The sequence below is a fragment of the Thermobia domestica genome, chromosome 18 (genome assembly GCF_964235325.1).
Source record: "Thermobia domestica chromosome 18, izTheDome1.hap1.1, whole genome shotgun sequence".
In the NCBI taxonomy this organism is placed as follows: domain Eukaryota; kingdom Metazoa; phylum Arthropoda; class Insecta; order Zygentoma; family Lepismatidae; genus Thermobia; species Thermobia domestica.
Window position 1 is genome coordinate 77293899 of NC_137471.1, and position 26998 is coordinate 77320896.

Below are 26998 nucleotides of genomic sequence, written 5' to 3' on the forward strand. Positions count from 1 at the left end.
TCACACACTGAATAAAGTTCCCCTAGATCGATGAAATCTCCCACTGTGCAACGGTGTGAAATTGTATAAAGGACAAACAAACAAATCGACCCAAATAAACGTCAGCTTTATGTACTATGTTCGTTTATTTAATTTATGTATCGAGAGACCGTAAACAAATGGTTTGCGTCTTTGCTTCGCAATCGAGAGGTTCCGGTTTCAAATCCGCAGGCCGGCCATTCTGAGTGAGATTTTTCGCGGTTTTCATGTTTTGTCACAATTGATATCTGAAAATATGGACCCTGAACGGTTGCTTCCACTTTCTTTTCCATTTATAAAAATAATCCTCTTACTCTTTTCCATGTATGAAAAAAAAGTCTCTGCCTGTATATAATACTATGCTCAGCCGCTCCGATAGTGTCGCTATCTGTACTGCTTTCCTGCTTGACACCAACAGATGACGCTACCAGTGTACAGTGAGCCGAAGCCTTTGGAAAAGCAACTAATAATAAGAAAACACAAACACTGAAAAGCATTAACATGCTATGAAACGAACTATTATGAGTTCCGTCTCATTTCTAAATAACCATAAACAAAGCCACGAAGCCATGTGTAACTAAAGAAGGCTGATTTGCTGACCCGTGCCTTCTTTACTAAAATCTAATTTTTACCTTAAAAAATATAGAACTAACATACTTCAATAAGACACAAAAACAAGTTAGAAATTACGAATAACATTTCAATCAAATACACTTTTTTAAAAAGTGGTAAAATATAAAGGTAACCAAGAAAGTTCTGTCGCTTTTTGTGGAGGTCGTGTTCAATTGGTCCTCACACCGTGAGTTGAATGTGAATGAAGATAAGGCGAAGGTCAGTTGTTGGTGTGAGTATATCCAACATACTACCTGGTTGTGGCAGTTCAGTTACACCGTGAACTTGAATAAAGACAGAGTGAACATGGGACCTTCACAGAGCGTCATAAGGGCGTGCATGCTGTACGAGTTCAAATTTGGGTCAAACGGCGCTGCAGCGGGGTGGAATATATGCCAGGCCTTTGGTGAGGGTATCGGGACTACGTTGACAGTCCGGCGGTGGTTTAACAAATTTAAGGACGGTGACGAAACACTCCAACACGCACCACGTACCGGAAGAACAACAGATGTACAAAATGAGGATCTTCAGGCAGCAATTGAGCCGAACAGTGGGCAGACATTGAGGAACTGAGACTACAGTTCAGAGTGAGTGGAGAAACCACTCGATAGCACCTCTATCAATTTGAGAAGCACTACAAGTTGGGTCTATGGGTCACACATGATTTGACTCCGGGCCAGAAGACAATGCGAGCAGACATCTGTGTTTCTTTGCTGTCTCATCTGAGAAGGGACTATTTCTGGACAGGATGCTGACATGTGATGAGAAGTGGGTCCAGTATGAAGCTCCACGGCGCCGTCATCATTGGTTCGCATTCCATGAACCGGTCCCAAAACAGCCGAATCCAGTACTGTACCACAAGAAGATTCTCCTGTGTGTTTGGTGGATTGCTCGCGGCATCGTGCATAGCGAACTTGCTATCGGCTGGTCAGAGCATCAATGCAACTGTGTACTGTCAGCAGCTGAGTCGTGTTCAAGGAAAACTCAAAACTCTGGAGCCAGCACTTCTGAATCGCAAAGGGATCATCCTGTTCCAGGACAAGGCTAAGCCCCACATGGCTAAGATGACCCAGGACACCATTCTACGCCTTGGATGGGAAACACTATTGCATCTGCCATACTCCCCGGACATTGCATTGTCCGATTATCACCTGTTCCATTCCTTGGACAATGACCTTAGAGGACACTAGTTCAAATCCCTAGTAGAGGTGCAAAATGCACTTGATACCTTCTTCGCTTCACGGCCCAGCAAGTTCTACCGCGATGGAATCCATGGCCTTTCAGAACGTTGGCAGAAGGTCTTCGATGGTGATGGAGACTATTTTTGATCTTCCAGATTCGCCTTAAGTGACATATCGATGCTCGAAGGTGAAAAAGTGACAGAACTTTCTTGGTTACCTTTATATATATCGTATGTCAATATACGCGACGATGGGACTTCATCATGATGCCAATTCAACTATATTGGCTATTGAGATGAATCTTCACTAGCCAATGAGGTTCTGAACAGCGGAAAGATATAAATATATATTTCTTTTCTTATTGTGTGTGTTCTGTTCTTAGTTGAACTGACTGTGTGTGTTCTTTTTAGTTCATGTGATTCTGTACGTCCTGTTTATAGCTAAATAGATTGTTTCTGTTCTGTTTTAGTTCAACTGATTGTGTATGCTGTTTTCAAGTTGGGATCACGGCTGACTCCTGACTCCGCGAGTACTTTGGTGAAATTTATTCATCCTTATAATCATTGATTGCTCAGGAATTTTTAAGAAGAATATAAATCATTGTTTTATAAAACACTGTAAGTTTTCTGCTGTGTTTGTTCTCTACCTAACCTAGACTCGTCGAAAGGCATATGCATAATAAGCGCTTCCCTCTACAAGCGTGGGAGTGAGTCATTACTAGCCAATCATTTTTTTAAAACAGTGGAAGGGTACAAATAATGTTGTTTATTGCCGTTTACAAATGGGAGTGAACAGAGATTAGTTTTGATTAATAATCACTATCCTTTTTTCGTGTGTCCTAAGATTCCTTTCTGACGATTAATCTCCTGGTACTATTTTTCGGCAATCAAATCCTTTTGCCATCATCTACTAGACATAAATTGAGGGGTATTATTGTCTTTTTAAAGTCTTTTACATGTTATTCACCTTAGTAATTTTCTAAGAAAACATTATTAAAATCATCGTTTTAATTATGATGACACAAGTCATGAAAGTAGTGAACCTTCTGCGTACAAGATTGTGTTAGTGTCTCAAATCTCAGGATATATCTGTCGCAGCAGGTCAGGCCTAACGTCATTTCATTTGACAGCTAACAGTTGAAGCTAGTAGATGTGCAAAAATCGTTGGAATTTTTATAATCAAGCGTAAGAAATTGCATTGTGAAGATGGGTGGGCTCTCCAAGAAACTGCCCTACATTTTACAATTTTATTTCGATAAAAGTGCAAATGCTGTGCAGGCCCTGAAGAAATATGTGCTACTCTTGAGCAAGATATATGATCTAAAACAGTAGCCAAAAATGGATTCAGTGGCTTTCGTTTTGAAAATTTCCATGTTAAAATGTTTCTTGTAGTGGGCCACCAATCACAACAAAAGTATATTCTGGCAAAAGTCGAGTATAAACAGCTGTCGCTGACAGTAGACATCTATATTGATTGCTTCCGTGACAAGAGCTCAAAATGAATTATTCCACGGATATCCGTCCGAACACTCAACATCACTTGGCAGAGATGGAGGTGCTGTTTTGGTACAGTTCCAGCGGTCCCCCCTTAGGTACCAACTAAAATTTGCGTGTAATGTTATGGTAGAGGATCCACTTTTAATCCTTTATCACCATTCTGTCCAAAAATGGCTCACATTTGTGACGGAAGAGCAGAGAACTGCAGCCGCAGATGTCCACTCGCTGCTGCTTCTTTTGAAATGTTAACGTATGGGGTACCCATTTACCGAGTTTCGTCACGTATCAAGATTTCTGCATATGACGATGAACGGTGGAATAGAGGACAAGTTCACTGACCAATTCTTCAACAGTCTGTATTGGATTTACCTCCACCGATTCTCGCAGAGCATCGCCGTTCCAGCTGCCATTCTCTTCACTTACCAGTCAGGCTGGTGTACCTAGACTGAAAGTTTTGCAACCACCTCTGGCACTTCTGTACACCCACAGCACCCTGACTCGAGCCGCTGCGCTTGCAGATTGTCCCTGATGAAATTCGTACATTACATGCCTCATGCCTCCGACAATGCCATGAAAGCACAAGCTACAATTGCAAAACATGGAGTAGACCGTTCTCTTTCTAACCACTGCTACACAATGAAGTGCCCTAAATAACACAGCTATAGCATGTATCGTTTCCATCACTATTCGCTCTCAGATGGCGTCATTGCAGCGGTCATCGAAAAAATGACGTTATTTATAGGACGAGCTGATAGTTTGACATAATTGTGATCTGAAACAAAGCGGGCATCCATGGAATGAAAACATTCCAATTCCCCACCAACGAAGAAATTCAAGGTGTGTCAATTTGAAGAAAGAAAAAAAAAACGTGCTATTGATTGTATTCTGAGATATGTTAGGTGTTCTACTGGTGGGTTTTCTAACACGTAGAGCCACTGTGAATGGTGTACGAGGGAGGTTTAATAATTATTGTCCCCGGCATATTTAAAATACTTGAGCTGGGATGGCTGATGGGAAATATTGTAGCCTAATGTCTTAGATGCCTATATGCTAAATTTCAAAACCTAGCTGCTATATTCTTTTTTGTCGTTTCAGGTGTGAGAGGTGGCACCTAGCATGAAAAATTGAGAAAACCGAACAACAAGCTGTCATCAAGTACCTCCAGAAAAGGGGTTAAGCCCAAAGGAGATTCACGAGGACATGATCAGTGTGTTGGGTGATGGGTTCCTTCCTATCAGGTGGTAAAGAACTGGCGCCGCGACTTCCGTTGCGGCAGGGAAAGCTGTCAACAGGCCCCTGATGCTGGTTCTCCAACAACAGCATGCACCCCAGAAAACATTGATGCTGTGCATGATACGATTATAGCAGACAGACGAATCACGGTGCAACAGTTAGCAGACATCATGCTCATCTCTGTAGAATTAGTGAAAACCATTGTGCAGGAACACTTGGGATCTAGAAAGGTGTCAGCGCGATGGGTACCCAAAATGTTATCTCGTGAACATCAGAAAGACAGAGTTCGATGCTCAAGGACTGGTTTGGAGGTTATGGGGGCAGACCTGAAACAGTTCTGTGATAGATTTGTGACAGTGGATGAGACATGGCTCCACCACTATGATCCCGAGTCCAACCGACAGAGCATGGAGTCGTGGCACAGCAGTTCGCCTCTCCCACGCAAGTTCAAGGTGCAAGCATCAGCACACAAGGCTATGGTCACAATTTTTTGGGATGCGAAGGGTGTGCTCCTTATTGACTACCTGGAGGTTGGATACACTATCACGGGGGTCTATTATGCAGCCCTAATCTCTAAGTTACACGAAGCAATCAAGGAAAAACAGCGCGGATGTTGCAGCAAATAGTGCTGTTCCACCAAGATAATGCTCCGGCCCACAAAAGCCATCTTACTGGTGCCGCAATCCATGCTGCTGGTTTTGATGTGTTGGAACATCCTCCCTACTCACACGACCTCGCCCCTAGTGACTTTCATTTGTTCCCAAAGTTGAAGTAGCACCTCAAGGGGAAGAAGTTCTCTCAAATACAGTTGTTATTGAAGCTGTGGAGGAATGGCTCACGGCTCAGCCAGAGACTTTCTTTGAAGCTGGCATAGTGGCTTTACAGCATAAGTGGAAGAAGTGCATTACTATGAAAGGAGACTTTTTGGAAAAATAATACTCATTATAGGTAATGGAAAATAATTATTGAACCACCCTCGTAATAGTATGAAACAACTTTGGCGGAGTTGCGTCGTGCGCTTAATAGCAAAAGCCCTAACATTAGTGCTGAAAATGTCGAACTTCTACATGACAATGAACCAAGCTGCTGGTTCTGTTAGTAAGAAACAAGAGAAGTTTGTATGAGAGGTGCTCGAGTATGCGTCGTACAGTCCTGATCTGGCACCTTCTTGCTATCATCTTTTTGGCGGCTATCCTGGCCGGCTATCGTTTGTATTATGATGAATTAAATCGGCTGTTCGCAGATGGCTATATTCTTAATGTGATCTTTGTGTTGAAGCAGTTTGTCTATGTGTGAAATCAGGCAACTGACTGAAGTCAGGTGAATTGAAATGAAGAATTGACAACATTCATCCTTTTATTACAACACACAGGATTTCAAACTGCAAAGAGTTGTTTGTATAAATGGTTACGTCTTACATTGTTTTATGTATGCACAACTATCCTCTTAAGTTAGTGTGTGTGTACGAGATCACCAATAGTTAAAACAGTGATTTTGATATTAATGTTTTCTTTTTTAAAAAATCTACGGTGGTTAACAAGTAAAAAATCACAAGTAAAGAAGTCACAGTTCTTCAATTACATCTTGCAGATGATGGCAACAGCATTACTCATATAATATTAGGAAAATAATCATTAGAACAGGAATTCCAGAGCACATAAAAAAGGTTAGTGATTATTAATCTTAAGGAAAATGTGTTCCAAATTTCGTTAGTAATTTCAATATGTCGCCTATAGGTCACATTATTTAAAAATAGAAACGAGTTCTATAATATAATTAACGTTTAACAGGAAAAAATAAGTCATCAAAGATGAGACATGTACCAATCGATCAATGCTGTTGAGATACACAAGATAACAATACGTGAATGTAGAAGCTCATCCGCAGTTTTCGAGAAAACTTAGAAAAAAAATCTTAGTGAAACTGTACGAGAACCATGCATACCCTCACAGCTCTTCACACAATGACGCCAGTATAACAACAATACATATTACTGCTAATAAGATATAGCCTAAAATCATCATTAAGTCTTAAATTTTAATTTTTGACTAACTAAAATAATGGACCCAAAGATAAATCGATAGATCACATCAAGCTGAACAAAATATCATGCTTACGAGTAAATAATCACATGCACTTTTCGAGAAAATTGAGAGGAACAAAATTTTATAGCGCCAAACAATAAGTTGTTCCTTGTTAATAGTAACTGGCCGTTTTTAATCTACTGGAAGAAAATGTTTATTTATTTATTATATACGTATAAAAAAATACACTGTTAAGTCGCAAATTGTGTCCACTGTTGTGTTTCCTTCTAATAGTGACACAAAATGCACTTAATAATAAGCCACATAATATTTGTAAATAAATACATAAAAGAAATTAATTCTATTGGACATGTTACACATTAGGAAAACGAAGAAAGAGGAGGCAAGCCGAAAGAAGCTAATGGAAACAAAAAAAAGTGTTTTACAAGATAAAGTGTAGTAAATGTCACAGTTGTTATATTGGTGAAACGGGGAAAAAACTAAAAGAAAGGTTAAAACAACCCAATGATGATGAAAGACTGGAAAGAGACAGGAATGTCATTTTTAAGCACATGAGGGACACGGGACATGGTATTAATTGGTGTGAGGTTGAAGTGTCAAGCCTGGAACAAAGGACAGGCCAGGCTTATTGAAAAAGAACAAAGCTGTGTTATAAATTGGAATGCAGGACTTAAAATTAACGAACAGGGGGGGGGGGAGGGAAATAATTGGAAAAACTTAATCTGTAGCTTATTTTTCTGCCAGACCAGGGAGGGAAAGGAATTTACGGTGTTTAGTTTCACTTTTATCAACTTCTATTATGATTGGCTAAGTTCGTTCTGACCAACCAATCAGCGTTCAGAACTAACTTCTAGGATCCTTTTATATTCATACGCAACTTCCTCTTGGTTGTTACAGTGTCTGATGAAGTCAATATGTTCAGTTGGTTAGTGAAACTGTTACACATTTATTACTTGTAAATAAACGTTGCTATACTCAGCGATTTGTACTTTTAGTTTCACCTTTAATGCTTTATGCCTTATGTTCTACCGAAAAAAAAAAAAAAAAAAAAAAAAAAACTCAGACGGTGTAACTCTTTTCAAACCACCTCAATACGAATTGGGTGAAAATGTGATAAAGAACTTGTGAAGTCGGATGGAAACAACGAATGTACTGGCTTTAAATGGAATCAACAAGATTACTTACGGAAAGTTGACTACAATTACAAATGTATAGGAACGTCATCTGGAAACAAATATTACAGAACTGCTCACTTTCAAAATGTTCACTTACTTTGTAAATAATGTGTTCGGAAACAACTCAAAAAGAAGAAAAAAAACTTTGCAAAATGAATCGCCACACGAAAAACGTATAGACGAACACGGGTGCACAAATTCGTTATTTAGGAAGTTAGCTCACCCACAGAAAATTGGTCAGAAAGACAAAATAAAGGATCATAACTTGAGACTGAAATGTTGAATCAAGTTCGGTTAAACGATCATAGTGCTTACTTCGAGCCTATATGTTATTAATGAACCAGTGAATATGAAGCAGGGGCGGCGGCAAGGTCAGTGCGAAAATCATAAGGTCTCTTACAAACGAAAAATGGTAGATCAAAAACAGAAAACTGGAACACATTCCACATCCACTGGTAATCGAATCTACGTACAAAATAATCAATATGTTCTTTTATCCAACCTTTTTCCAACATTTCGTTTTCGAGCTTTGACCCTTTTTATATCGTTTTCGGCGGCCTATAACTCCGAAACAACAAATTTATGCATCCTTGTTGGTCTAGTTTATTTTATTTCATTTTTCCATTTTTTTCATGTTTACGTGTAAGAATTAATTTCTTAAAAGAGTTTGTTGTTGTTTCTGAACATCCCGTATATACAGGGTGTATCAAAAGTCCCCTGACATGGGGTAACTTTATTATCAGAGTTACAACAAAATGTAAGAGGGAAAATCGTCTCCAAATATGTTGTTTTCAATCTAAAGTGAAGGATTTTTTTTTTTTTTTTTTTTTTTTTAAATCAGACGAGCCGTTTGGACTGTATTCTCTTTATGCGCCCGATGTTAAATGAAAATGCAACGTTGCCATTTTCCTGGACCCACAACACATGTAAATGAAGTTACTGTTTGAAGTGGGTGATGACCATCGACACGTTAGCGTAAAAGACAGTAACTTCATTCACTTATGTTGTGAGTCCAGGTAAATGGCAACGTTGCATTTTCATTTAATATTGAGCGCATAAAGAGTGTAGAGCCCAAACGGCTCGTTCGATTTAAAAAATTCTTTCACTTTAGATTGAAAACATCATATTTGGAGACGGTTTTTCCTATTACATTTTGTTGTAACTCTGATAATAACAGAATTATCCTATGTCAGGGGACTTTTGAGACACCCTGTATATATTTATATATTACAACTCTTCACGTGCATTAAGCGCCATAGTGAATACTTTCGCAGGTACCTCATATTCCTCCTTACTAACTACCACTTTCTGCTTTCTGTTATTGTCCTTCGTATGTTTGGAATCTCTGTTTTTACCACCACCATCACTTTGCTTTTTCTTACTCGGCACAGTTCTTGCTTCCACCTCTTCATCACTTTCGACTTCTTCCTTCACATCATTTTGACTGTCAAGATACTCCTTCACTAATTTGGGGCACGTAAGCAACTTTTCATCTTCCCAAGTATCAGAGTCAGGACCGTAACCCTTCCAGCGAATTTTGAATTGACGCTTCCCACGCTGTGTCCTCATATCGACTATTTTCTCGACCTATATATTTAGAAACAAAAATACGAATTTGCCGTTTATAATTACATTACATCTTGCATGCATTAGCGCTAACAATTATAATTGTTATATAAAAAGCATATAATTAATGTTAGCGAGAAAAACAGAAAAACTGAAAGTGCTCATAGGAGAAATATTTAATATATACATTTTTTTTTTTTTTACAGGGAGTAAGTATTTTATCGTTTCATTATTTTCATGAACGTCGAATGAACACTAAATCGAAAATTGTAGGCTGATTTTTTCCTATCCTGTATTTCTTATCTTCAATTGAGCTTATTCAACGAAGCATATTGCAAACATGTTCAATAACAGTTTGTTTTCTTTGATAAATATATTTTTTAATAATTTCTCGGAGTCTTTTAAGAATCTGGCATTTCCATCTATTCCTTCACTATGGTTCCCAAATTTTCAGTTCATCGTGTTCTTAAATTACAAAGTCTGCACCATTCCGGTTATATCTATTTTTGGCACACCATCTACTGTGCACAAACATCCATATAACAATTTACACAAGGACGTTTTGATTTTAATGAAGAGTTTTGTAACTTACATAGCTGGTTACTTGATTTAATACAAAATAATAGCAAAATTCAACTAATTACTCCCAAATAAAACTTTTGACAAATTTCACTTTCCAAAAAATAACCTGAACACCCAACTCTCTACCTCAGAAGCTCTATATGGAAAATTAAGGCAACCAAAGAGTACGCTGCCCTCCCTGCTGTTCTAGTGGCTAGCGCTCGCATCTTTGATGGACAAGGCTCCCTGACTCGATTCTCTATGGGAAAGACTGAACACATTGTGATGGTTCAGATTCTTCTTTAAACTGTAGATCCATGTCTCAAATAATCTCTGTGCTGGGATTCTGAACTCCAACAAACAAAAACGAACAACAAAAGCGTTTGTTTATTTGAAGCTTCTCTATCAAGACTACCCTTTAAATATGTTATCTACATGTGCGAGTGAAGTTACTGGAATGGTAGCAATGTTCATTCTTTTTAACATGACTATACACAGCAGATCTGCCGAAGTACAGTTAACTTTTCGCTCCCGGGTCAGTCCATTTTAACTGTCATATTTTCACAGGCGTTCACAGCAGTCAAGTTAATTATTTGTGTGTAATTTTCGTAGGTCATATGAGCTTCCTGTAATCACGAATATCTCATTTCAATCTTTGCACCACGAAAGAAGAAAGAAATCTCGCACCAGTAGTAAAGAAAAAAGCACAATTATGGACTTAGTCATGACGAATGACTGAACATTAAGTCCAACAAAATTGTTTTATTCACATTTGACGACAATTAAGCAAGATGATATAGATTTTATGCCGCCAAAATTGTCCCAAAAGGACTAATATTTTACGGCTTACGGGGAAATCGGTCCCGTAATCTAAAGGGTGCGAAACAAAGAGACTTGTGCTTATTACTCGTATATCCATATGGAAATCCATTTAGGCACCTACTGTAAGAGCTGGATTTCTAGCTCATTTATTTAACGTAGCCAGTGAAACCACAAAACCATAAATCAGTGTACGGTGTAAATCAAGCACTCTTTCCCTTTGTGGTTGAAAACATTATATGAAAGTAGGGAACTCAAGTGAAGGTATAAATTGAGTATTAGAAATACGATTTTCATTCAACAAATTTAAATAATTGCACATGTCAATTAATATTCCTCCAATCCAAAGCATTTCAACGACTTGTAGCGTCAATAAGCTATATCTTTCATAGAGGTCAATACTTTAATAAAATTCTAACAGCAGGTAGCACTACGATGTTAAGATTGTAACAGAGGTATTGTACGAGAGGTCTCGTACACCTGATAATAGATGCAGAGGATCTGAGAAAATAGGATACTTACTTTATTTAGAATTTATGTAATTATTTATACTCTACATATAATATGTTCTACCCAGCAAACATTCTACTGAGTAAATAGTTCCATATTAATATGAAATAACGAGAATAACACATTATTATTGACTTAATATCAGGTAGTCTAAAAAGTATTGAGCCTTTTGAACATGAGATGAAATTAGTTATTCAAATCTCAGTGCATGTAAGTAGCAGCAGGTCAGGCATAACGTAATTTCATTTGACAGCTAACAGTGCAAGCTAGTGATTGTCAAAAAAATGTTATAATTCTTATAATCAGACGTAAGTTACTGTGCCGTGAAAATGAGTGAACTTTTTGGGAAACTGTGCTATATTTTACAATTCTATTTTGAAAAAGAACCAAATTTTGCGCAGACAAGTGAAAAAATTTGTACTGCTTATGTCAGATGCGTTATCAAAAGCAACAGCGAAAAGATAGTTCAGTCACTTTCGTTTTGGTAATTTCGGTGTTAAAGATGCTCTTTGCAGTGGGCGACAGATCATAGCAAAAGCAGATAATATTCTGGGAAAAGTCGAGCAAATTCAGCATGGAACCAATCATGACATTGCCAATGATCTAAACACTCATCACCAAACAGTGTTAAACCATTTGAAGACAATTTGCTGCAAAATGAAGCTCGACGTTTGACTTTAGGGGTAGTGCAGAACGAGTTAATGAAATGTTCTATTCGGTCTAGGTACAAAACTCTCGGCCCAAAATCTCGCAGAGCCGAAACCTCACTGCCCGAAACCTCGCGGGACAAAATCTCACCTGGGCAAAACCTCGCGGGGCCAGTATCTCCCCTGACTAAAACATCGCTGCCGAAAACCTCGAGTCCCAAAATCTCCCCTGGCCAAAACTTCGCGGTCCTAAATCTCGCGACATAGAATCTCCCCTGGCCTAATCTGCCTCGCCTGGCGGAACGTAATCTGCCTACGAAAAATGTCGTACGTATAAAACCTCGTTACAATAACCTACGAACTTCAAATGTGTTTTCAGAACCTCAATACTAGAGAAACGTTTACCTGCGTCTTTGCGACTTTATCTACAAATGCTTAAATACGGAACTAAGGCTAATTAGTGGAACTGGGCGTAAAGTAACAACATTAATAAAGCAACCGACAAACTTCGCATTCGTTTTCAGGATCTCAATACAAGAAAAAAGTGTATTGAGTCTATGCGACTTTTGATTGGGAACGCTTAATTAAGGATATAGAGCTAATTAATGGTAATTAGAGGAATAACCATTTCCACTAGTTACTTTTAATTAGCCCTATCTCCGTAATTAAGCGTTTCCGACCAAAGTCAGGGATAAACGTTTTACTTGTATTGAGGTCCTGAACACGTATGTGGAGTTTGTATATTGTTTTATTCAGCCGTCTTCAAATCCAAGGATTGGAGATTGTGGGTTTATTTTACATGTCCATTCATTTTAAACCTGTTAATATTTTTACACTTCTAAAGTAAACATGTTACTTAAGTCTATCATTATTATTATTATTATTATTATTATTATTATTATTATTATTATTATTATTATTATTATATGGAATTGCATATTAAGAAACTCATTGGGTTGTGGTCCGTGAGATTTTGTCCGTATCCCGCTAAATTCAGTAGATAAAGAATTGTTATTAATAATGAACACTAAGTAAAAACTAATCCTAATTCCTTGCTTTTCTAAATCTAACGGTATTCATTAATTTCTTTGTAATACACCTGAAAGACGTGGACGAACAGACGTTCAAAGCTAAACTATATAAATAATTATGTGTATTCTAAATAAAGTAAGTAATTAATCTAACACCAATTTACAATAAGACACCTTTTTCTCATATGAGCACTATTACAAATTATTCGTTCAATTTTAAATAAAATAAAATACATATAAATTGAAAAAAATTACGTTTGGTAACAGCATAAGTAATCCTTCCAGCAGTGAAGCTTTCCATCATGCTACAAATACAAGCCAACTGTAACATAACTAAATTATAATCGGTGAGTTTACTTAAATGTTATACGATCATGTGTCCAGTGCAGTTAAACATTAAAATTAATTCAGCTGCAACCTATACGACATACCGAAAGCCTGTAAAAGCACATTTCATTCAAAATGATTTGCATGCAATAGAAAAATGCATAGCCCACAAGATCAATATTTAGAAAATAAAAATCATAAAATAATAGAACATGCATTATCATATTAAAGCAAGAAAAGCAAAATAAATTTGCATCGATAATACCAATTAAATAACATAAACTTTCTTATACAAAAAAAAAAAAAAAAAAAAAAATTAACAAGTACATGAATTGGATATACAAAAACGTAAGTATATCCAAATAGTTACTAACTTTTAAGTTAACAGAAGGCGCACATTAAGCCTTTCTTACTTATTTCGCTCCAAATCAGTAAAAAAACACTCGTTGAAATTCGAAATCCTTTTGAATTATTCGTCGGGAATGCAAATGGAATTATAAAAACAGTGACTATTTCTACAATTATTATTCTTTCAAAATTGGTTAAGTATCTCATTTATCGGTCATGTATTGAGAAAACCAGTTGAAAGTATTCGGAATCTCACAACTCCCCGACGAAGAAGTCAGAAAGATTTGAAAAAAATATTCAGTGAATTATATTTCACATAAATTTGGAGCCTAACAAGTAAATAATTTTGAATTCTTACTGAAAATTCATTTTAGCGAAGTTACCATCTTCTATTTCTCAAGAAATTAATATCGAAGGAACATCCAAAAGTCGTATGAAGAATTTGAACAATGAAGTTGTTCTGAACGGTATGAAGTGTTCCGGCTTATTCCTATAGCAAGTATTGTAATTACTTCACGCTCTCTATAGTCCTACAAGTCTTTTTTTAATGTTGTTATATGAGTTATCAGGATAAGACCACTTACTGTGGAAACTGTAATTATACATACATGTATAAAGCCATTTCGAGCTCCAGGCCAGGAACACCACACTAAGATGGATGGGAAGTGCATTTATACATTGCAAATTTCACTTTTTTACGTCTCACTGACCTCCCAAGTGAAAAAGTATGCCTGACTGTCGCACCGGGTCGTAGACCGAAGACACTTTTTCCATTCTGAATTTTCTTGGGGTTTCAGTTCATGATGAATAAAGGAATCCAAGATTATCACACATTTAGCTTTGTTCATTATGCTAATTTATGTGAAAAACTAGAAGACGCAGGACGCCAATTTCTTCCTGCTTTTCTCTCCCTATTTGATGATACGTAACGCAAAAGGTTCCAGTGCATTTTCCTTTAATGGTATTGTTTTACAATGTACATACTTTTTTTTTTTTTTTTTTTTTTTGTTGTTGTTGTTGTTGTTGTTGGTAAATGATTTGTTTTCCATGTTCACTTTTGCAATTCTGTTTGTTCTTCCGGCATACAACTAGACTGGAAATCAAAATATAGTGTCTCCGGTTTATAGTGCTAGTGCGTTTACGACTTACTACTCAGACTAACCACACACTTTCACTCTTGAGGGAGCTATTTACGTGTAATAACTTATCCATTCTGCTTGGACATATCCATTCGCCATACTGAATAAATTATTTAATTTTCGTGTAAGATATAGTGCACTGTAATCATGAAAATATGTGGTAATGTAAAAGACTGTGAGCGCACCGTTCAATGTATCGGTGTATTAACCCGGAACCCAGGTTCAATTCTCACCCCAGTTACATATTTTCACTCTTTCAAATTCAATTCACTTTCGCCTATAGTACGAAATGATGAAAAAAAAAGTACGTTACATCTCCAGTTCTCAAAAACATGATCTTACTGGTAGTTTTATATACAATTACACTGAAGGAATTAATAGAAACGCTTAGCTGTCATGTTTTTAATGGCTAATCAATAGACCAAATGCATTCAAACTCACGTTTTCGAGTATCTCTCTCATAACAGAGAATGAGTACGTGGTCGTCAGACTGAAATGTGAGTGAAGGATGGTGAAACTGAGGTTGTGCTTGTGACTTGTAATGTCAAGGTTAGACACAGAAACTTCAGTCTTATAATATATATACACACACACAGTCGAAAAATGACGGATCTCAAGGAACAATCACGTTTCAGGATTGAAAAAGTTGAAATGGCAATAGATTAGAGAGACAAAAAGAAAATATGCACACAAAATGTATTCTGAATTTCAACTTTATGGTTTACAATAATCTCCAGAAACTGACATTCCATCACATCTCTGAAGAATGGGGATACAAAGATATGGAAGAAGCAATGCGTTCGGCTCGGACATTCTTATATTGATGTTGTAGTGCTGGAATCGGGCCAAATATAAAAATTTCTCGCATGAGGATTTGTTTTCTTTCTTTTAATTCATTTATTGCTGCAGCTAATTTTATGAAATTATGGGTTTCAGAGCCAACACCCGCCAGATCATTGCATTCCTTAAAGAACAACCATCAATGCTATCTATCAGATTTTTGATGCTACGTATTATGTCGATAACAAGTAACCGGGCTTCTTTTATAGCTTTTGTTTTTGGTTCCGTGTGATCCTATGCGCCACAATTTGTTTCTCACTTATTATTACAATACAGATGATGTAAGACGAATGAGAAGTTCTACCCAAAGTTTTGAACATAAAGACACTATAAACCTTTCCTTGTCATTTACATGTAAATAAATCATATACAACTCTCTCCTGTTACATTGTCATACGTAATGTAAACTCATTGCTCAATATTTCCGAACTTCCCTAACTGCGTAACTATACTCATTTAAGGCGACTCATTTACGATTTCAGGCTTTTTACAATAACGGCAAAACAAAGTAGTAAAATAAAAATATTACCAGAATAAGTATCAAAAGGTAGGAATTTAGTAAAGGTACAGTCAGCGACTCAATAACCGCAATGATATATAGCTATGGACTATCAACTCAAAACTAGTACGTACAGTAAAATAGATTCCCCAGTATTCGGCCTAATGTGCCGGAAGGATAGGCCGGAGTTCTATGAACTCATTTCTTTACGAACATTACGCATACCCCAAGAACAATTTATGAATACAGTACTGTACGTACCGTACAGTTATAATCAGGAACAGCGACAAGCGTACTGTATTAAGGTTCGTTATACACTGACGAAACAATGAACAAGGAGCAGAACGCTGCTCTTTTCCTGTCACAACTTGTAATTTTGCACAAGATACGTAAGAGGATCGTGGCAGACGCCCGCTTTCAATGCCTTGGCAATGTTGCCAATACAAAGCCTTGCCTTCCTCATTTAATTACGATAAAAGAAAACTAGGCCGGATACTCGGGAGTCTACTGTGATTAGAATTTTGATGTATTTAAACTATTCTACACTATTATTAGCATTTAACAGGAAAATGGTAGTTCAAACATCCGAGACACAAACCAATCGATGACAGATCTCATTAAGCTGAACAAAACGATACGAGAGAGCAAATTTTCATGCGTAGTTTTCGAGAAAATCGATAAAAACCATTTATTTTTGTAAACATAAAAACAGATGCTACACAATAACCATGTAAAATGAAACTGGTACTGAAGTATACCATCATTAATCCTTTTATTATGACACTACCACGACGACACTACACACGGTGTGGTTAATGAAATATAGCCCAAAACAACTCTTTTACCTACATTGTTATGCAAAGATGAAACATATATCAATAGATCGATGATATCGAGCTAAATAAAACGAAATAATTAGAAGATAAATAATCATACGTAGCTTTCGAGAAAAAAAAATATGACACTAAAATGTATGTTGTCGTAGCCAACAACAACGGACAGTTTTTATTCTGTTGGTACAGACTATTTACTTGCGTATTGTAATGTAAAAAAACACCGTTAAGTATCAGATGGTATCTACCTAGTTATATCATAAATATTGTCACAAAGTTTGGAGTGGCACTGTAGGCATCCGGAGTGGCACAGTGCTGCCATCTGTGTATAAAGCGGAAGATGCATGTAGTGTGTGTTTGACTGTTCATGACATACGTTGATATTGTACTGAGTTCTGATGGAATGGGGCGATTACGAAAATCGTGTAGCAGTAATTGCACTACACACGGTCGGGAAGACAGTGAGATTTTTAACCTCCTGAAATACCTACAAATCAGCAAGATTCGTGTATCGCGCCATACAGTGGTACATCGAGACTGGAACGACAGCTGACCGCGCAAAGAGTGGCAGACCACGAATGGTACGAACCTCGCAAGTCCAGAAAGCAGTCGCAGCGAGAATTCGAAGAAATCCTGTTCGAACACAAAGTGTGATGGCTGCTGAACATCAGCAGAAATTCCATGTCTCGTGTGCTCAAGAGTGACCTACATCCACGGGCGTATAAGAGGCGGACTGGTCACTTTCTGACCCAAATATTAATGTCGCAGAGGGTTCTTAAATCAAAGAGACTGTTGCGGCGTTACGCCAACAATCTGCACAGAAAGATTCTGTTCACTGACGAAAAGGTGTTCACAATTGAGCAGGCCTACAACGCCCAAAATGACCGTATGTATGCCACGTCATCTACTTCAGCTGCTGAGGCAGCTCCAAGGGTTCAGAGGGCACATCATCCTGCCTCAGTGATGGTTTGGTGGAGAGTGAGCTACTCAGGCACAATTCAGCTGCATTTTTGCGAACAAGGTGTTAAAACATCTACCAAGATGTACCAGGACACAGTGCTAACACCTATAGTGAAACCACTGTCTGCTACCATGTTCCCTGGAGAAAGGTGGACCTTCCAGCAGGATTCCGCTCCAGGCCACAGTGCGAAAATAACCCAGGACTAGCTTGCACGGAACGTCCCCGACTTCATTTCTACCGCTGATTGGCCTTCTAGCAGCCCGGACCTTAACCCGTTGGACTACAAACTTCGGGCAGTCCTTCAGGCAGAGGTCTGCCATAAACTGCATCCATCTGTCGACAGTCTGAAACAATCCTTGACTTGAGCAGTGAACAATTTTCAAATGGACGTGGTGCGTAATGCCATTGACTAGTAACCGGACAGACTTCGTGCCTGCATCAAGACCAAGGGGGAACATTTCGAAAAATGATCCGTGCGTCAATCAATGTAAAACATGACCAAAATAAATTGCCTTGGAGTTAATACTCTCTGTGGTATTCACAGTCAAACTCGTGACGGTATTTATGATATAACTAGGTATTATTGTTTTTCTTCTTCTAACGATCCCCCCCCGCACACACACTTATCAGTGACGTCCATACTACTTTTAAAGATAAGAATTTTAAGAGACATTGAAACAATCCGATCTATCACGATAGACACCTTGAAAAGTTATGATCTAGTGATCACAAGGTTCACACTGAAATTCTAGTATTGATTTCCAAAACTTTCCATGAACTTCTATGACTGAGTAAATACATTTTTCCTGATCCATAACACCGAAACCACTGATATTTATGTTTAGGTTTAGGAAAAAACAATAATTTTCTAAATGATAGACCTCCACCATCCTCATAGCTGTTCAATAACCTTACTTTCTTACTGTATATACTTTTTATAAGTCAAATTTCCTGTATTTGGAATATACAAGGTCCATTCAATAAATAATCGGAAAAGTTCTATAAATAATACGAAACTTCGGCAAAGTTCGTGCTCCTTTGTTATTTTTGGTGATGTCCTAGAACTATTATCTGATGGGCGTGGCACGCCTGCCTCACGAACGGGGTGCTGGGAATCAGTGAAACAAGATGGTGGCACCCTTGCAGCTTTTCACCAACGTAGAACAGCGGAGTGTCATTACATTTCTGTTAGCTAAAAGGTTGAAACCAATCGAAATTCACCGTTGGATGGCAGTACAACGGGGTGTAACGTTGTTCTCCGTGACAGACAGAGCGTCCTGGACGAGGCGAATCTTCAACATATGTTATACCCCGTTTTAAGTTATCTGTCCACTCGTACAGTTGTGTTCGACTCAAACAACTTCCACCATGTTGTACTGCCATCCAACGGTGAATTTCGATTGGTTTCAACCCTTCGGCTAACAGAAATCTAATGACACTCCGCTGCTCTACGTTGATGCAAACCTGCAAGGGTGTTGCCATCTTTTTTCACTGATTCACAACATCCCGTTCGTGAGGCAGACAAATAGTTGTAGAACACCACCAAAAAATAACAAAGAAGCACGAACATTGTCGAAGTTTTGTATTATTTATACAACCTTTCCGGTTATTTATTGAATGGAATATGTAATAAAACACTGGCACGAATTAATAATCATACATTAACGATAACGTCAATAACCTTTGCATTCTAAATACAATTACAAACAAACAAGACATTAAGTATCACAATTTGCTCTCACTCTCTCTGACTATTTACAATCAACGGACCTCTTTTCCTTTTCTATTGCATTTGATTTTTTTTATATAGTTTGTTCTTTTTCATTCAAAGCTCGAAATTTTACGAACTTTCGGCGCTCCTCAAGCTTGTTTATTTCTAAAGATAATTTTCTTTTTCCAGCCTTTTCCTTATCACCATCTTTTTGAATCTATCTTGGTTCTTTCATATCTTCTGTTAGCAGCTATATATATATATATATATATATATATATATATATATATATAAATCATGACTCTTCTGTGACCTATAGCAATTTCCCTGCTTCGGGAACATCTTGAAGCCTTTCTCCCTGACTCATTTTAATTCCCATGACTTTCGCTAACCTTTCCTGACTTTCAAGATCAGTGTGAACCCTGCATTACAACAGGAATAAATTACACTATAGAAAGCTGTAAGGCTTCGAAACACTCTGAAAAACAGTGACCTAAACGCGAAGATGACAATCACCATAAGAATGGTCCGGTGATGCAACACGAATCAAATTTTACTAATATATACTCTTGTAGCACTCACCATACAGACAGAAAGAAAGAAAAAATGAAAAACATTTTTTGTTCACTTGACTATTGAAAAGTAACTCGTAACTGGAGGAAATAATATATAATCAGGTCAAATTTCAAAAGGAAATATAACCAAGTGAAATCTATCTACCTCATATTCTACATTCTCTTGAGATTCTTTGGCCTCTTCTTTTTCTTTCTTTTCTTTCTCACGTTTCTCCAGGAACTTCCTCAATAAATCAGGGCACTTCAATTTGTCCTCATCCTCCCACGTGTCATCCTTAGGATCAAAACCCCTCCAGCGGATCTTATATTGCGGTTTCCCACGCCTCGTCCTCATATCTACAATACTCTCTACCTGCGTAGGTGAGAAACAATTATCATACGAATTTTGGCTTTTACAAGGGCAACACTATCTCTAAAACAAGAAGAAAAATTTGTGGCTCATTTCTACTCCTCATTCTATTATATTATTATTATTAGTCTGTGCATAACAGAAAACAATGTAATTATATTGGAAATTACGTCGTTCAATATACACTAAGAAATAAAGTTGATTTCAAAACTTTTCTTTCAGTACAAAAATTTAGGTACCCAATACCTAAGATGTCATAAACTTTGCCCATAACTTCTTGCCTATGAAAAATATTTAAAAGAAAGGAAAATAACTTAGTTTACTAAATAGTATTCTGTAGACACTACATGGCTTACTTTCTACTTATATATACTACACACAGGATGTTAAAATGCATGGCTGCCAATGTTTTTCACAATCCACATTGAAAACCAGGCACAAAAGTCCATATGACAATGTGGGAATTGGCTTCCTGTCCAAGTTAAGCGCGTGTGAAAATAGGGAAAATGGAACTTTGATCTACAATAGGCGCTAAATGAATGTATAATCTTGTTAAAAAAAAAAACATTGACTTTGTTTTTAAAAGTAATGTACTCTTATCTACAGTTTAACTAAATCAAATAGGGATCATCTTTCAGCAATTGAGATCTGTACTTAGAACCGAAGTATTAGGATTTTCTAGGTAGGGTTAATAAAAATATTACCTTTCGAAACATGGTGAATGACCAAAATTTCTTAAACAAGACTGTACACAGGATGGCAAAGTCACGCGGCATGTAAAAAAACGTATCATGTATAAAGAAACTTAACATAACATTACGTGTCATAACCAAGCACGCAAGGGATTCCCATAAACTAAGTGAATACAATTTGGGCGAAAGTAAGCTGCCATGGAAGAATTTCCTGCTTGTGATAGGTAATTCCGTGCACAGAAGTAACGAAAATAGACGGGGGAAAAGCTGTTGAGCATGCTACACAACGATCCCACTGACACTGGCAAAGAAATGCATTGGAACATTATGCCTGAATGTATGTATCTGGTACACAGAATTCAGCGTTTCTTCTAGGCTTACTTCCGGGCTGCCCTTTGGGCTAAAGAAAAATCAAATTTCTATTGCCAATATACCAAAATAGTGTCTCAGTGCACCCTCCTAACATTTTGATTTGCTATTCAAGAGTGCCTTGCAGAAAGCTATCTTGCAATTTTGTTTTGGAATTGCGTAAAATGGTGTGACTGTATTGTAGTGATTACCAATACAACTTCTGAGTAACACATGTAGTTTGATGCTCTAGAGTTAAGTGTGAAACTAATGTGTAACAGGATAGGAAGTGTTGTGTTTAACAGTAGACGGTTATGTTCCGATGTTCACGGTAATGTGCAAATGCAGACATCTCTGTTCAAGTACAATTTGTTGTATTTATTTGTACGTAAGCAACCCTGTCCACAAGCTGGTAGAAATGGAGAGGCACAGAGTTTGTATTGTGATTGTTTGCCTCAAAAAAGAGTACCTCCCAGTGCAGTTTTTTAAGTTGAATTAGAAGACAACGTATTGGCGATACACAAAATACATGTCCTGTTATCTGAAGACATTCCCCGTCAGAGAATGTGTTGTAAATGATACCTCCGACAAAGTATCACCACCTTGGGTTTTCAGAGTGTTATTCTGTGGATTGACGAGGCAATATTCGCCATCAGCGGCACAGATTTGCTGTGAACGTGTGATGAGGTATAGTGTATGATTTTGTGGTAGGACTTTATTTGTTAGTGAACCACCTGTGCAGCAGTTCGTATCTTGTATTTTGACGTGATATTTTCCCAGAACTATTGGCACATGTGCTCTTGAACACTGAAGCACCATATGTACTTCCAGCATGAAGCTGCATCTGCACATTTTGACAGGAATACGTGGACCTACCTAAATGAAGCGTTCTCAGATCATTGGATCGCCACAGATGGATCTGTGTCTAGGCCACCTAGCCCACTCGACCTCACGCTAGTTGATTTCGTTTTCTGGAAAGAAATAAAACGCCTTGCGTATGTAATACTGGTCATCTCCGAAAAGCCAAGCGTGGTTGAGTGTACATAACAAAATTTTGCTTCGCTGATGTCCATCTTTACAATGAGGTCAACGGCAGACAATTTCAGTGCAATCTGTCAACTGCTGTCCCCTCACAGTTGTCTCGTACACAAATACTGTACGTGGTACATCTGAGTATGTCACAGCTACCCTACTTCGTACGAAACTGAATAAATTCGTCATTTGCCACTGTATTTATTTGCATCGTTATGCAACACGCATAACAGTTCGTTTCCCGTCCATTTTCGTTGCTTTTGTGCACGAAATTATCATCTTCGACAGAATTACGTATCACAAGGAGGAAATCCTTTCATGTAGCTTACTTCCGCCCAAATTGTATTCACGTAATTTGTAGGAGTCCCTGTTGTCCTTGCTCGATCGTTCATCTGATGTGGCCTTTGCCACGTATGTTCTTTACATGCCTCCTGGCACCACAGTTCTATCCATATTCGTTTCCCGCCTATGCGGGATCAAAGTTCCTTTTCTTTTTCCTCATTTTCACAAGCCCTTGACTTGGACAGAAAGCAGACTCCCACATTTTGTCACACTTTTGCGATTGATTTTCAAAGTGTAGTCGCCTCCCAAGCGTTGGCAACCGTACACATTCACACCCTGTATATATAGAGGACCAGGACCACTTAACTTGACGCGTCATTGTAACTTCTAAGCTAACCGATAAAAAGCGTAGAAATTCTGTACGAAGCAAATATCAAGAAACAGAAGTCATTTTGGCATTCTGCAATACCAAAGCAGTATTGCCAACCCACCATAAAGCTGTATTTTTTTAAAATTACATTTCGCCCGATTATTGCATATTGCAAACCTACATAATAATCGAAATTTTATAATACTATATTTATTATTAAATGTTGTAAACTGAGAATGCAATAGTATCACAAGTATCTAAATTTTGGACGCCTCTATAACAGTAAAAACGCAACTGAAACGCACGGGGTAATACACATTCAAACTACCTTAGTGTTGAACATTATAAGCTGATAATGACTTATTTGGAATAAATAGAAACGAAGTTGCAAGGGAATGAAAATTTTACTCTTGAAAAGGCTTCAAAAAAGTGCTTAGATAAGTGGTTTCCAATAGACGAAAAATCATAACGCTGTTTACAGCAATTTGATATGCCAAATTGTCCCGGAAATATAAAAATTCCTAATGTTTGTAGCAATGCTTAAAATTATGAAACTGCATGAAATTGTTGTAATTAAAGCTTTCAAAATCTGAAGCAACAAGAAGCAACTAACATTTTAAACATTTCTCACAAATACACTATTTTAAGCAGTATAGCAATATTTACTCATATTTGTCATGTCTCCGGAATGGTTTTAAGTAACAGATTACTGTAAACGGCATTTTTTCTTCTTCTATTAGGAACTATACAAGTCATTAGATATGATGCTATCTAAGTATCTTTTTAAAATAAATATTTTTAAGAGTGAAATTTTTAATTCTTGAAATTTAGTTCCTATTTATTTAATATGCATAATATTATTCATGATCATAGTATCCAACTCTAAGTAATTTTAGATTTGCATTGCCCTATCGATCTCCGCTGAATTATTACAATTGTAGAGGCCCTGAAAATTTGGATGTACCGTAGCGTCCTTAGTTTGTAAGACAAAATATTAATGTGTTCTATAAGTTTTCGTTTAACATGCAAATTTAAAATATGTAATAATTTGACAATGCCATTTGAATATATATATATATATATATATATATATATATATATGATTTTATGTTGGACTCACAACATTGTTAATCACGCAGTATTGTCGAGTATGGCCAACAATTTCACTCTATTAACATTTGAATCGTACACAATTTAAAAGTTACAACGGCGTTTCAAAATAAATGGTCCACCGTGTATATTCATGATTGTCTTTGCATTATTATTAGATATCAATACATTCAACTATACATGAACTGAGTATATGATACGATGTAAGGCTTCTGTAATTTGGTAATGTCCTAATGAATAAATAAAATAAAGAAAAAAAAAATACAAAAGTAAAAAATAAAAATTGTGGGAATCGTAGCAAAAAGGACATATTCAATACAATAAATTGTATAACAGGCTTTCTCAACCTTTCAAGCTTTCATTAGGACGATTCCCCTTTTTTGTCAGCGAATCCCATAAGAAATTTCCGGTTCGTATCAATAATATAAGCTTTCCCATTATTGCGTGTTTATCGCTCGTAACTGTATATTTGTTATCTTACATAGAAATAAGAAAAACAGTTTGACAACTATGGTAAGAAAATTATGTCTATCAAAATAAGAAATTCAAAGCAAGTTTTAAAAATATATTATCCGCTGGTAGATCTTAACTACAGTTATCATTTTCACCTTCCTTCGCGACCCTAGGTTGAGAAACCCTGGTATATAGTAATACTCTTGTAATTTTCTTTCTACTATACTCCATGCACACACTACTATCCTGCTACACATAGCTCCCAAGTTATGCGATACTCTACTGAAGCAAGACATAAACTTATAAAAAGAATATATGGTCGAGCAGTTACGTGTATGTTAACCAATCGTTGGCTAGCTTCTATCTCCTACGTCGCCATGTGCACTCGAGAAGATGGTCTTAAAACCCGCTGAGATTTATTGGTTTCACTCACACGATCACGCGTTCCTAGCCATCGTGTAACGAACACTACAGAGCTTAATAGCTAGCTTTTGTATGCACTTCCTGGAATTATGTTGGGTCCATTATAACTCACATTTCTCTTCAGTTCAATTTTTATTTGCTTAGGGCAGAATTTCCCCTTTATCGGCTATTAGACACACACCATATTAACTAATGAAATATTAAATCATTAAAACAAAAAGATGAAAAACTACATGATTACTTACACTAATATTTAGTATTCTGTAATGACCTATCACTAAATTCATCTCAATTTGAAAATGCCAAATAGTTTCGACAAGGCCTCTTGCCTTCTTCAGCAGCATAGAAATTTCTATATAAACTTACATCAGAAAGATTAAGTCGCAATATGCCATTCTAAGTGTGAAACTACACTCTTCATCCATACACTACCGGTAACAGCGCTCAATGGTATTAAGGAAGCAGGTGAGTACGTTTGGAGCAGAGGTTTCCATGTCACTGAGGAAGTCACGAGGCCTTGTTGAAACAGTTCGGAATTTTCAAATTGGCATGTATTTAATGGAAAACAATTGTTCAACAATAAAAAACTGAATAATTTAGTTAAACAAGACACAATTACTATAATGAAATTAGTGGTTTGTTTTTTAAAGAAATTTCCTCCTTACTCTGAGGACGTTTATAAGAAAATATGAATTAAAATTTTAAAATGTCATCGTCGTCTTCCAAAATTGTAATGAATTACCACGTTTTGTATATCAAACGAAAATACGTTCCATGCCGATAATGACAAATAATGTATCATGGAGAAGTGGCTCATTTTCTTCATAAAAATAAAATCAAAAAGGAAAGAAAAATATACAACTCAGAGAAATCAAGGTTCTCTCCTAAGGTTTAAAGAGTACCGAAATACAATACATTTTTTAAAATGTTTAGCCAGGCCTATGAGGAATATTGGGAAATCCAGCTTTACGTTTTTTTTTTGTTTTTTTTTTGTGTGTGTGTGTGTTTTTAAAACAATCTAATATAACTAAAAACAAAGGTCTTTATCAAAATTTCGATATTATTAATAGCTTAGTATTTAAAATATACTATGAAACAAAATTGTCCACAACTACTGCGTAATTTCACCGTCTCTCAAATCAAGTAGTAATGTTTAATAAACATATTTAGACGTAGCAAAACCACACTGGACTTCCAAATAGTCAAGAAGCAGAACCTGGCACGAGGCTATATTATGTAAAGTCTAAAATAGCACTTCTTTCGAAACACTATATTCTCATTCAGACAAGAAAAATTAGAACGATGGAATACAGACCATCAGGTTTATACTAATGAGCTTCAAGCAGCTCAAGAAATACCCCAACACAACCAGTGATGAGTTTTCGATTTACAAGACATGTCTGTTATCTATCACCCTCCATCTCAGTTTCCGCTGGAGGAGATAGCATTGAAGCACACACTGATCAAGTCTGTTCCATTTCTCTTGATAAGCTTCCCGAACACTGTCGAGTATGTTCGACTGTCTACGGCCGAAGTCTTAATTTCAACAACGACAGCTCACAAAAATCCACGAGAGAGCCATCACGAGACTTTATAAGAATACCTTCAAAGGGATTGCATAAATCTGTTTCACGTACCACCAGCTCCAAGTACGTCGCCGCTGACTTCGCCGTATGACTGGATACTTTGTCCTGGTGAATGACAATGCGAGATGAGTTGCTGCCATATAGGGATGGAATATTATGCCGGTGTAGTGACTTCAAAATATTATTTAAAAATGTATTTGATTTAAGCCTTTTTGTGTTCTCTGCC

At 37.0% G+C, this 26998-nt stretch overlaps 1 protein-coding gene across 2 annotated transcripts in view; it reads right to left on the minus strand.

The window, feature by feature from the left end:
- Window positions 1-26998, minus strand: part of LOC145674921 (uncharacterized) — a 79832-nt gene that overhangs the window by 38778 nt on the left and 14056 nt on the right. Inside the window, exons 2-3 of one of the 2 annotated variants that reach the window (XM_081745178.1) lie at window positions 20273-20479; window positions 9039-9347 (exon numbers count right to left, since the gene is read on the minus strand). In XM_081745178.1, the coding sequence (XP_081601304.1) occupies window positions 9039-9347; window positions 20273-20479 (516 nt within the window). The remainder of the gene's footprint in view (window positions 1-9038; window positions 9348-20272; window positions 20480-26998) is intronic. The other variant, XM_081745179.1, reaches the window with a different exon arrangement.